The following is a 13,719-nucleotide window of genomic DNA, read 5'->3' as shown; positions in this document are numbered from 1 at the left end:
GGACAGAAAATTCAGTCAACAATTCAAATGAATTCATTTTATTTATTTCCATTTTATCGATCTGCTCTGAACATCACATCTCTGATCATTGGAACAAATAAAACCACAGAAAAATAAAAGGATCGGTAACAGTGTTTTAATTATTTAGAACAAAGTGTCAAGTAGACTTCGTGTCAGTTACACAGATTTATGAAGTTTTTCTAGAAAGTGCAGGAAATGACAGCGAGAAACAGAAATGTTGTGACCAGATGGTAACGGTTGATAACCGGAAGATGTTGCCGACGTTGAGGTAAAACTGTTGGGAACTGAATTCAAGTGGTCGACTCAGGAACTCTTTTTCTTTTTGGCCTCTTTCGTCAGCTTTTTCATATTAACGGTGATATTCAAGCTTTAAAAGGGTCAGTTCACTCAAATTAAAGAAATACATTCTCACGGTATTAATTGGGACTCTTGTTTCCGGGTCACCTGACTAGTTCACGTGCAGTGTTCGCCCTCTATTCGCTCATCACCTGCTGCTGAGGGAAATGTTTGACTCTTCAGCTGCTTAAGGCTTCAACCTGTTCACCTGCTCGTCTCCGGTTTCTGCTCAGAAAGTGGAGGAACCAAAACAATGAGCTGAAGGACGCTAAAACTCACAAAGAGCTTCGGGTGTCTTTAACTTTTTCAATCCAGTTTCAAGTTGATCAGATTTCTAGATTCAGTGAAATCTGCAGGAAACAAATCCATTCATAGAAAGTTCTTCCTTCAATTGTTTATCCAATGCCATCAGGCTTATTTGATGTATTTTACATTTTAGTGACATGATGGGACGAAGCTAAATTCTTGAGTATCGAGTTTATCTTTTGTAACAGATCTCAGGGAAATAAAAGTATATTTCTTCACAAACGACTTGCGAACTTTACATGATTCACATTGAATAAAATGCCAGTTATTACCTCACTCTTCATAATCTGGGTGAACGGGTTCGTCTCAACATTCAGTTTCCACCACGTGAGAGAACTGATGCATAGTTTAGAAAAACCAACAGTTCCAGATCTTTTAAGAAGATGAGGAGCTCAACACCTCTAACGTAAGATGGCACAACACGCAGCCACGATCTTTTAGAGTTTTTCACAAAGGGAGAAAGTGGTGAAGTGTGGTGTCCTCCATCTTTCTTCAAAGTCTTGTTTACTCACGAAATAAAGAATCTGTTTTAAACGTTGTCTCTTATATTTGTGCTTTAAGCAAACATGTCAGTCTAACACAACTAAAGCAACTAAATCAGTGAAAGGTGCCAGCAGGGAGAACGGTCTGTAAATGAACTCTTAAATAATCGTACCTCTTCCTTGGCTTGCTCCTGTAGAACATGTATAACCCGCTGCATCGGCCTGAACCGCTGCCACTGAGAAGCGGAGGAGTAGTGTGGGGAAATAAAGAAGAACCCTGACGACTGACCTCCCGTCACACACACATGAACCCGTCGTGTCGTAGCAGGTTTGGCAGCTAAAGGCGATTTCAAATATGCAGGATTTTACAGCAACAGTGATTACTTTGGTATTAGTGCATAGGTGCAGTTCTAGATACCAGAGCTGTATAATATGAAGAATATGAACACATTCTTTTTCTCTCTATTATATTAACTATAGTCGGGCAGCAGGATCAGGGGGAGCTCGATACTGAGCCCCTTCTTCATGAGCCCAGGACACGCTGCCGTCCTCCAGGAGGAGGAGGGACACAAGGTCAAGCTGACCCTCTGTGAACCGCTCTGTGAACCACTCTGTGAACCGCTCTGTGAACCACTCTGCTCACAGGCGGCTGTGTGAGCAGCAGCTCTCGTGTCTAGCAAATGTGCAAAGGTTTTTTTGTTTTTGTGTGTTTTTTCTTGTGAAAAGAGCGACATCGGTCTGCGTCTGACCAACAGAGCGTTCGTCAGAGTCAGATCCAAAACGCCCGTCTCTCTTCACCTCCTCTGAGTGTTTCTGAGGGAGAGACACAGACGTTATCAGTCAGGAAGAACATTTAAAAGTTAAAAAATTTAATTCAACTATTAAACCAGTAGTTTTTAGGTCTGTACCATCATAATTACCTGTATCTTGTGTGTTATCTTTAATTCTGTAGCTTCTTCTAAACGAGAACCTTGGATTTAAAAAAAGAAACAAATCAACATCAGCGGTTTCACACAGTCAGAGGTTTTTCTTCTGTGAGTGTGTTGAGTGTTCACCTGGGACTTGTCGATCACCAGCCAGCGCTCGGTGCTCGTCTGCATGTCCTGTCCGCTCAGAGGCTCCCGCAGGCGGATCTTCACCTCCACACGACCTCCTGTGTGTTTACGACCGTCCATCACCTGACGGGAGAAACACTGCAGACTGAGAATCGACTAAATATTAAACAGATTTCAGATTTTTTCATGTCTTTCGCCAAAGCTATTTTTGTCTTTTATCATTTTCCATCCTCGTGCCGCTCACCTCTACGATTTCCCTGATTTCGCTCTGGGACTCCAGCTTGTCCAGCTTCACGAGGGCCGTCCCAATCGGCTTGTCGCTCCGCAGGAAACCTCTGAGTCAACACACAACATCATCGTCACTGTCACAGTCTCTACGTGGTGAGAGAGAGAGAGAGAGAGAGAGAGAGAGAGAGACTCACCCTTTGTGCAGCAGCTCCAGTTTGAAGCCTTTGGAAGTCAACACCCTCTTGAAGCCGCGGTGGTTGCGGTTGATTGTCAGCGTGAAGCTCTGGTTGTAAACTGGTGGGAAGAGATGACGGATTAAGAGATTGGAGCAGAACTGCAGAGCTTCAGAGAAACAAATAGATTTAATCCCATCGTGAACTCAACGTCTCACCTGGAGAGTTTGTGTTCTTGATGACGGATGTTTTGTGTTTCTGCGGCTGCTCCTGGTCACGACACAACACAAACAAAGAGAATCACTGGTGTGTAAAGGTCTCAGGCGCCGGTGGAAGCTGTGACTAGAAGCTACGGTTTGAATTTCTTACGCTGCTCGGGTACGGGAAGTCAAACTTCACATAAGCATCCAGGTCGTTGGTTTGGATTCCTGAGGGAAGAAGAAACTTTTCATTTCCCAGTATCGGACCTGGATGTTTCCCCACTGAGCCTCTTTGAACATGTTGGAGTGTGAGGATGTGAGGACTGATCGTCTTACCACTCGGTGCTGGAAGATTCATCCCTTTCACGATGACGACAACCATGTCAGTGCTGCTCAGCTCGGGAAATATCCTGTAAGGCACGAAGGGAAGTTAAATTACCTCAATAACTTTATATCACCAAACATATCAGGACTAAATCAGATGTTTTGAACATGAGCAGAATGAAGTCAATGTCAGAGTGAGTGAAGCTGCTCACCTGGCCGTGTGAAACGACCTCTGCTCAAAGTGATGCTTAGGAGGAGGCAGACCCCGCGACTGAGCAAGCTTCAGGACCTCCAGGCTCTTCTTACAACTGTCTGCCATCTTCTCAAACCTGGTGGACACGAGCACACACACACACGCACACACACGGACACACACACAGACAGAAGTTGTCAGCTGACGCCACAACCTGGTTGTTTTCGCGTTATAACATCAAGCTAGTCATTAATAAGGTTTAAATTAAGTTAAACTTTACAGCTGAGCTTGGAGTTTGTATTTTAAACCTGATGGAATGAAACGGTTGAATCTTACTTTGTGGTTTCGGAGATGTTCCCCAGGTGTGTGAACTGTTTGGAGTGAGTCATACATTTCTGAAAGGAGAAAGAGCCAGAAGAAATCTCCGTGTTCACAAACAGGAAACAGGAAACAAACCACTGAATTCATTTAGAAAGTGTCTGGTTAGTTTCTTCTGGGACTCATTCTGTTATGAGACAGTTAATAGAATAGTTGTTTTTTTTTAGATGTTTACTTAAAAGTTAATCTTGGTAAAGGAAATCATTATTCTCTTGGTAATGTTTCAGTCGTTCTCCTCAGTTTTACCTCGTGCTGCTCTTTGAGGATCTTGGCCAGTTGAGTGTAAACCTGATCGGCTTTCTCTGAGCCCTGAACGTCGCTGTGATGCACCAGGATGAAGTCTTCGTCTTCATCACCAGGGGGCGACGGCACCTACAGGCCCAGCACAGAGGGAGTCAGTCAGTGGGAAGAGTTGATCATATGCAGCTGAAGTTATGAACTGGACCCATTTCTACTGAATCAGGATATAATCTGCCACTAACAGAGGAAGTCTCTCAGCTCACCGTGCTGATGTCCACAGATTTCCCGCCGCGCGCTGCCTCGATCATGGGCTCAAAGCTCTTAGCGGTGCGGAGGAAACTCTTGGCCTGCTCCAGGTCGTTCTTCTGCTTCGCCATCAGAGCGGCCTTCAGGTACTGCTTCTTCCGACCCTCCAGGAACTCCAGCTGCTGAACCCCTGGAGGTCAAAGACAGAAAATCAAGGGTTAAAGATTTAAGCTGTATTTGCAGAAATGAGGATATCAGCTGTCTCACTCTGATGAGGTCACCTGATAGCCTTTATTAATCATCAATCAATGGTCAAATCTTAACTCCTGACACTGACCTGTTGGGGAGATTCCTTCCCTTGCAGCGGATCTGTCAGGAGAAGCTGAAGGAGTCCTCTTTCTTCCCTGACCTGCGGTGGGGACGTCTAACGTTGGTTTCCTTGTCTCTTCTGGAACAGCCGACTTCGACTGATCATAGAAAAAAAAGATATATCAGCAAATCACTTACATATAAAGAATAATAATGAAATAATCATACAAAGCTGAATTTCACCTCTTCTTGTTTCTCCTCATCCTCGTCTTCCTCTGGAGCTTCAGCTGGATCTCCATCAACGATCTTACTGGCCACCTCCAGAGCAGAGACAAATCTCTGCTCAGCTGCCGACGCTCTCTGGCCTGGGATTGGAGGAAATCCTGAAAAATAAAAAGCAAAACGCTCATTCTGACTTTAACACTGAGCTGTGGATTTACTTTTTGTGTGAAATCAAGTCTTGTGGCTCCGTGGTTCAGAGACTCACTGACAGTTTGTGTTGTTATAAACTTTAAGCAACACTCCTGGATTACAATGCAAATAGAATTTCACTCAGAGACACGTGACTCCCAGACGGGTCTCACCAGGGGGAACCGGCAGCTCTTCAAAGTCCACTGGTTTCCCTGCTTTGTGAGTTCGGATGGCGCTCTGGTATTGCTGCAGGGACAGAGACGTGAAAAGATTTAAAACAACAGTGTTAATGCAGCAAGATATTAATTTGTCAAAAATACATCATGAAAGCTGGTCGGGGGGGGGGTCTGTCACGCTCAAATGACATCACTCATTCACTCATTAGAGAGCTGCTACTTTGAAGCCTCGACTTTGATATTTGGCGCCATCTTGGTCTTTTGAACCCAGAAGTAACCATGTTGGGAGGAGCAGGGGGTGGAGCTTAACCTAGTGCACGCCCACCTAAACCTGCGACCTGAGCCCATTGGACGGCACTAGCTATCAATCACGGCACACAGTGCTTTATGGTCTATTTCACTCTCAATTGGTCCATGATATATAAAAAGTACATGATGGTGTATTGAAGAATACTTTAAACTAGAGATTGAGACCCGACAGGTTCTAGGTAAATGTTTACTGACGTTATAAATCAACTGTGTCCTTTTTTCTTCTACTTATGAAAACCAGTGGCGTCTCAGACCAGCAACCCCCTCTGCTGGTCATTTGAGATAATACAGGCACAATCCTTTTTTAGATAAAGTCAATGGTCACACTAAAACAAGGCAAATAATATATTAGTATAGATAGGTTAGATGTTGTTAAATTAATTTAAAATATTCTTTGTTTGTCCTTTTACTTGACATTTGATAATATCATTTGTGATGATGAAACGGGGAGACAAACGAGAGACGGAGAGGAAGTGGAGGACATCCACTTCCTTCCCAGTACCTTGGCGATGCGGTCGTGCATTCGGGCCTTGCGGTCGTCTCCACCGGCTTTAGCCTGAGCCGACGCCTCCACGTACTTGGCTCGTCTCTGCTCCAGAGCCTCCAGCACGTCTTTGGGAGGCGCAGGGACGGACGGGGCTGCAGCGGCTGAGAGACAACAATGTCCAACTTCAAATAGTTCAGCAAGACGTAAGTCGTTTGGTTTTTAGATTTTACTCTTGATCAACATTTTGGTGAAAATGTTGTTTCTCTGAAGCTCCTGCATACGTGATGTGATGAGGAATTATAAACATCCTGCCCGACAGGTCCAACAGGTAGTTGAGACCCTGGAGGAACTCCCTGTGTAACATGTTGTTTCTAAATGTTGAAATTCTAATTATTACCTGGAGGTGCAGCCACTGGTTGGGTGACCTGTGTGTTTGGACCTGAGGTCTGTTCCTTCACTGGAGCAGAGTTCCCTCCTGAACCTTCAGCACAACAACATGAGATGTCAAATCCAAACAGCTGCTGCAGGCGTCTTTTAGACAATAAATGCTTTGAATGATTACATACTTTTATTTACTTGTGTATAATCTAATTTTATCCACTTAATTTAAGTTTAATATATTTTTTATTTAGAGTATAAAATAAGCCAAACCCATTATTTAAAAAGCATCTTAAACCAACATGACTTGTTTTTGTAATGTTCCTGTTAAGCAGCATTTAAATTTTATATTATTAAAACCATAATATGAATAAAGGTCCTCACCCTGTCCTGGAGAGGGGGGGAGGCCGCTCAGGTCGATTTCTTGTCCTTTCTCCAAAGCCTCAATCACTGGATCGAACATCTGCAGCAAAAAAATAAGAATCCAAACAGTGTCAGACATAAAGTCGCCTTTGTCAGCGACCACATTGTGGGAATGCTTCACATACTTGTGAGGAAAGTCCTGCAGACAGAATTCGTAGCAACAGACTGAACAAACAATGAAGATGTGGGATGTTCACATTTAAAATGTCAACATTGGCATTTAGCTCAGGGTGAAACAAATCTATACATTTAATTTCATGTAAAGGAGAAATACAATAGTGATTTATTAAGTTATTCATTTACCTTTCATTTTGGCCTCTTTTGGGCTTACCCCATCTCTACCCCATCTTTTTACAAAATGTTTTATAAAAACTTTTAGCCAATAAAAAAACCTTTCAGCTCCTTAAACTTCGTAGCTAGCAATATTGAGCAATAGTTCGGGGTTGCTGTCTGATGAATCCGACTTTGCAAAATATAACCAAATTAAATAATATCTTACAGAAAATTCTTATTTAATACTGTTATACTATGTAAAATAAAATTAAGGCATTTTAATATCTTCTTATTTTGAGGGAAAATTTATTTTAACTTTTTAAGAAGTATGAAGTCCAGAAGATTCCTTTTTACACAAAACAAAAACAATTAAGTCAGAGTAGGCGTGTTGCTCACCTTGCCGGTCCTGAAGTAAAGTTTCGCTTGCTCCATGTCTCCCTGCTTCTTGGCTCTTAGAGCGGCCATCTTGAATTCGCTCTGCCTCTCCAGCAGCAGCGCCTTGGTCGCCGCGGTCGCTGTGAATTCACGGAGGAGAAACACACAACAACAATTACCACAGTGAAAGACCACATTCATCACATATTCCAGTAGAAGACACCCCCTCCATTTAAGACACTGTGACTCCAAGCAACGAGTTTCCAACTAAATACAAATTGAAAAGCAAACTTAAGGTACGAGAATAAATTCCTCTGAATGTGTCACGATATCAGTTTATACACAATAACACAGGACAGAGGTTGTGCTGTGTTTTGACTGTTGCACTAAGAAAAGGGGGAAGGGGGTGTTTCATGATTTAACAGAATATCCAAAGCTTACTTTCCCTTAAAAACACTTATTATATATGATAGTAATAACTTATATAACTAATACGTATAATAATAACCACATTAACTGATATGAGTGTCTAATCCCAGACAGACTGACCAGCTGTCTGACCGGTTTGTGGCACCAGAGCAGGTTCCTCTGTGTGCTCCTCTGGAGACGGGGCGCTGCTCAGATGGGACGGGGTGGCGGAGGACGACTGCTCCTCATCACTGGTGGGCGTGACGACCTCTGGTGCAGCAGGCGGTGGCGTAGTGGCGTCCGACTCCTCCGGCTGATCTGGAGATTCGGGACTCGATGGTACAGGGGGGGCAGGTCGTGCAGGAACAGCGGGACGAGGGGCGTCGCTCTGGGCTCCAGTGGCGACAGGGGGGGGGATCTCTGCCTCGTCCACAGGCCGCCCCCTTTTCAACGCAGCCAGCATCGTCTCCAGAGTCTGGGGGAACAGTAACAGTCAGTGAGGTGGAAAACAGAGGACAATAACTCAATATGTAATAAATAATCCTGTTCAGCTAAGACACGGAAAACCCAAGTGGGCAGGCACAAACTAGATAAGCACTCAACAAAACAAAATGAGGATAGAGAATAGATTTAAAAAACCACAATCAGCATACACATTACTGAATATCCAGGGAATAAACAGTGTGATCAGACAAATGGACACAAAAACCCAGGCAGACATTGTGTTTTCACAGGTCTGAAGCTTAAAGGCTGTTAAGTGCTGCTCAGATCAGTTAAATACAATCTGTAGATCTGACTGGGAAGTTGCTTTCCATCTTAAAAACTATAAATATAGAGCTGTGTATAAGGAGAGTGTGTGGTTTATGTCTCAACTCCTCCACCAGATATGAAAACTTATTTTCCACTAAGATACATGATACAGGATATTATACTGGCAAGACAATTCTGAAACTGAAACCAAACCCGTGATAAAAAAACACCACAATCCCAGATTGCGACATTTGAATCTGCTGACAGTGCAGAGGGTTGATCTCTAATTTCTATTACAAACGGGACAAAACAAATCTTTTCATCCCAAAAGGAATATACAGTCTAGCTGTATTGATTGTAAATATGACACATATAACTTATTTTATTCTCTTTTAACTGTGTTACACGACTATTTTGGTCCAAGAGGTGAAAGCTTGTCTAAACAGCTCAAGATGGATAAGAACTGTGAGATTACAGCAATAGACGTGGGAACATTTTGGATAAACGCGTCATTAGCTTTTCCATTTAAAGCAAATATCCGTCTGTTATTTACGTATTACTTCAGCTTACATTCTGAAGTGCTTGTACAATAAATGATGGAAGAAACTTGGTAAACAGACAGTATTGATCTGTTACACAACAAATCATTACTATATTATTTATATGTTGTCGTCTCACCCACCTTCAGACCGCGATCGAACCTCCGCACTTTCGAGGTCTCTCCTGCGATCTTTGCGTTTTGTGAGGCCATCTTGTACATGCATATCCTCTCCTCTAGATGGCGCTGGAGCCCGCCGGGGACCAATGACATCTTTACTTCCTGCTGCTTCACAAGACAAAGCACAAGAAAATATGCAAATCACATCAAGGTATCGGTCAGCATGCAAAGCTGTGGGCTGAGAATGGAAATTGTTGGTCAGCGATGATACAAGGTAAAAACAGTAATAACACCAATTCATGCAGATCTGTGTGTTTGTGTGTGTGTGACAAATGATTCTACCGACATGCAAGAAGGACAGAGAGCGGGGTGTGCGTCGTACCTGCGCTGGTGTCGACTCTCCTGTTGCAGCTTCAGAGAGTTCAGCGGTGGTAGAAGATGAGGAGGAAACAGTTGCTACATCCTCAGCTTCCCCCTCACCCACCACTTCCTGTAGCTCCGCCTGAGGAAGAGAAATACGACGACTGATCACAAGCCAACTTTCATTGTTCATATTAAAGGACGAATGATTTTACAATAAACGAAACTGCATCATTATAAAAATCCTGAATATTGCGTCTACAATTGAGTTGAATGCAAAACTGACCGAAAGATGCATCAAAAAGTACAAGGACAAGGTACTTTGTAACTCAAAATACTATGATTGAGTATCTACTATTTTATGTATGTGACTCTTGACTTTATTGATTCACAATGAGTGTGTGGAAGCGACAGCGTAGTAGAGTGAGAACCTCATCCAAGGCCGAACGGATTCGAAAGAAACCACATTTAACTCCACGAGATCCAGGTTTTTATTTTGGATCAACAGCTAATTCACACACACACACACATTTATCGGGCTTGTTTTCCTCCGGTTCCATGAATCATCCTCTGAGGAATCAGTGAAAACGTTTCTCTCCTTGCAATGATAATAAACGTGGAATAAAAAAAAATCTGATCTGGATCCACACCCACATATAATGGGTTCTTCCCGCCCCTCCAAACAATTTCTTGGAAATCTTGTTGTGTCGTTTTTTCGTAACACTGCAAGCTAACAAACAGTCATGACAACCACAAGCAGCTCAGTTTAGTTTTTTGTGGATTTACTTCACCATAAATAAAACATATTTATTGGACAGTTAATGACTTGTCCTTCTGTGTCGCTTGCTCAGGGAAGATTTTGTGAAGCGCGTATCGAAGGCTTGTGTTGATGACGTATTTGGTGACGTTCAAAGCCTCGAAATAAAAGGGGCAGCGAAACGCAATTCCCCCCCCTTCACATTTTATGGACTTGGGACTTTATATGCACACAAAAAAGAAACCGCCTGAAACCCAGCACTGTTGAAAGAAGTTATTTTTAAATAAAAAATGAATAAAATGTTTTCCATATTATACGTGTTAAATGTTGTCTCTGGTAACAAAAGCACATTCACACCACAACCCTCTGCCCAATTTGTTTCCACTTTCCCTTTTCACCCCGCCATTGTATCATAAAGACAAACACCATATTAATAAGTTCCTAATTTATGTATTGGCATCACAAACATCATTCATTGATTTATTCAATTCAAAGCTTCACAAACCAAAGCCATGGTGTCATTATAACCACTCTATACTTATTGTCCACTTGATGGCGCAGTAGAGCAAATGAGTGAACCAATTGGATGGAAAGCCTCATTGCTTCATGAAGCGTCATGTCGCCATCACTGTTGGACACCAGGTTAATGGAGCTATTTGAATTTATTCGACTGTAAAACATGCGTCTGATAAAAGACCTTCCACTCCAGACAGTTGAAATCTAAAAACAGACGAATATGCACAAACACTGACCAACAGATCTTCGTCATCTTCCACGTCATCATCGTCATCGTCATCCACATCTCTCATGCACTCATCGGCCATCCTAGCGATGTCGTCCATGGGCAGAGGGGCTGCGACACAAAGACACAGTTGTAAATATATCCAGCCGAGTTTATGCGTGACAGCACAAATCACATGACACGATACTTGATACTAGATTACACAGTCGAGTCATTAGAGGAAACCACAAACCAGCAGGTCAACAAATCTTCAGAGACATGTTGGGGCAGGATTTTGTGTAATAATATTCTATACAACCAAAAATATGTGGGTTACTTACTGCTGTGTTTGGTAATGTTATACTTCATGTTATACTTCAATTGACTAGGCGGATATATGAGCCAATATTTGCCTATTTATGCAAATAGATTGCTGTGTGTGCATGGTTATCGGTTGTGTAAGTACATTTAAAATCAGCCTGCAAATACATGTCAGGCTTTTTAATCTCTCAAATATCTATATCCGATCATGTCTAAATGGTAGAATCAGAACCAGGGCACTCACTCTTGCCCTTCTGCTTGGCTCTCCCTCTGACAGCGCCTTTTTCTCCAGTGATAGACGCGAGTTCAGCCTCCAAGTCTGAGTCGTCCAGATTCTCCTCCAGACCCATCATCTCGTCAGGGTCCAGGTCTATTAACAGACCCATCTGAAACCAGCAAGCAGAACACTTACTTTACTGCCTTCCTGGTTTCAGAGTACATTTCCTTTTACTCAAGATTCAAGATTTTTATGGTTAAATGCACAACAATAACATTAAGCAGTCGCTGGCAGTGAAATGCTTGAGTCTCAGGCTCTCTTCTAGCAATGCTCAAGTAATTACAACCTATAAAATAAAATAGAAATAGTATAAAATAGAATAAAATAGAATAAAATAGAATAAAATAGAATATCAAAATTTAAAATAGAAAATAAGTATATATATATAAATATATATATATAAACAGCTGTACTTTTTGAGGAGATTTTTTACCTTAGATATACATGTCTAATATAACGTACTTTCAACTTATAATCCACTATATATCTGAGGGAAATATTGCACTTCTACTGAATAATATTAAGCTGGCTGGTATAGTTCATAGTTATATGTAATCTTATAAAATACAATTACAAATACATGGTTCAGGGCAGAGGATGTCACACTTGTTAAGGAGAGAGGATGTTCCTTCCTGCTGCCGTCAGACTGCAGTTTTTATCATGTCTCAGCAGATGTTAGTTTGTGTCTCAGCAGATGTGTTACAGATGTTAGTTTGTGTCTCAGCAGATGTGGTAAAGATGTTAGTGGTTATCTCAGCAGATGTGTTACAGATGTTAGTTTGTGTCTCAGCAGATGTGTTACAAATGTTGGTTTGTGTCTCAGCAGATGTGTTACAGATGTTAGTTGGTGTCTCAGCAGATGTGTAACAGATGTTGGTTTGTGTCTCAGCAGATGTGTTACCTGTCTGGCTGCAGCAGCGCCCTGGCCTCTGGGCTGAGCTGCTTTCTTCTTCTTTGCAAACATGTTGTTGTTGTTGTGTTGTTGTTGTTGTGTAACCAGCCCCTCCGTGACTCTGCAGCGTTGCCAAACGACCCCTGAAACACACCGACACACAGTAAAATCAGACCTTGTCGCCGAGCTGCTCTCTGCTCGAAGTCATGTGAGCGGTTGTCAGGTGGCTCCAAACAGACAGCGAGCAGCCAACTGACGTTAGCTCCGCGGGCTAGCCGTTAGCTTAGCCTCACTTCCTGGGGAGGGGGAGTTGAGCTGTGTGTGACGTGTCGTGAGTCGCGGGGAGTGACGCGGAGGAGTGTGACCCAGTCTGATCCCCGGTCAGCAGCGGGAGCGTGTTTACCTGCTCGTTCACGTCCTCATCTGAGAGTCTTCACCTCCTCGTCCGCCTCATCTCTGCGCTCAGACATGGTGCTGAGGCTCCGGGTGCGCATGCGCAGAAGAGAGGCGCAGTCCCTGGGTAGTGACTCCCAGGCAGAGACTGACTCCCACAATAAAATACACAAATACATCTGCAACTGAAGTATGCATAGCGTTTAAAAGTACAAATACCACTAGTGTTAAAAAGATATGTACTGTCTATCATACTTAAAAGTATCATCTGCCAAATAAAGTACCAAAAATAAATGTGCTTGTCCTGCAGAAGAAAGTACCTCGACCTTGACTAACATTATTTTCACATTGACAAGGTGATTTATGGACTTGTGAAGAAAGAAAACACAACTTTAACATGTATACACCTGTGTTATAGCTGCTCAGCTATTAGGAACAATTGACAAAAACTGATGCAGGCTAATGTTGAGTTCTTGTATTATGTTAATTTATATCACAGAGAGACGGAAGTAAACATCTTTCTGTAGAGCACAAGGCAGCAACAGAGCAATTCATCTTACAAAAATCATCAGGCAATTAAATCAACACCCCACAAGACAGTTTCAACATGAACTGGACTTTGTTTTTTTTTATGTAGATTTATTACGGGACATTTAAAGCCAACCGAAAAAAAAACTATCAACTGAGTGTATATATTTTTCTTTTTATTGAATTGGGCATCAGACCATACTGGGTTTAAGAAGAGTGAAAGTAACTAAATTCAACTTGGCATCAATCCAACTTTATACTTAAAAATAACCCTAACCCTTAGTTTATTACAGTCAACTGTAAGTGGTAGAGACAGATCCCTAAGTGCGTG

General features: G+C 42.4%; 1 protein-coding gene across 2 annotated transcripts; it reads right to left on the bottom strand.

Annotated features, from left to right (window-relative positions):
• Positions 1–28: 28 nt before the first annotated feature.
• cc2d1b (coiled-coil and C2 domain containing 1B) lies at positions 29–12,948 on the bottom strand. 2 transcript variants are annotated; one of them, XM_062403790.1, is made up of 26 exons: positions 12,871–12,948; positions 12,477–12,610; positions 11,543–11,684; positions 11,009–11,109; positions 9,522–9,641; positions 9,164–9,307; positions 7,873–8,206; positions 7,345–7,463; positions 6,637–6,715; positions 6,272–6,355; positions 5,890–6,035; positions 5,076–5,148; positions 4,735–4,874; positions 4,520–4,649; positions 4,200–4,372; positions 3,943–4,068; positions 3,655–3,713; positions 3,338–3,454; positions 3,138–3,211; positions 2,971–3,029; positions 2,820–2,871; positions 2,623–2,722; positions 2,445–2,535; positions 2,201–2,323; positions 2,066–2,115; positions 29–1,958 (listed from the first exon to the last, which is right to left on the bottom strand). In XM_062403790.1, exons 2-25 carry the CDS (start codon positions 12,537–12,539, stop codon positions 2,104–2,106), a joined length of 2,661 nt encoding a protein of 886 aa, XP_062259774.1. In that variant the 5' UTR covers positions 12,540–12,610; positions 12,871–12,948; the 3' UTR covers positions 29–1,958; positions 2,066–2,103. The 2 variants fall into 2 exon arrangements, with proteins under 2 accessions (XP_062259774.1, XP_062259775.1); XM_062403791.1 differs by having other exon boundaries at positions 9,164–9,304.
• Between the last annotated feature and the right edge of the window lie 771 nt (positions 12,949–13,719).

The sequence above is a fragment of the Platichthys flesus genome, chromosome 14, assembly GCF_949316205.1.
Source record: "Platichthys flesus chromosome 14, fPlaFle2.1, whole genome shotgun sequence".
NCBI lineage: Eukaryota > Metazoa > Chordata > Actinopteri > Pleuronectiformes > Pleuronectidae > Platichthys > Platichthys flesus.
Note: the sequence above shows the minus strand (reverse complement) of the source record. Positions and strands in the feature narration are given on the sequence as shown.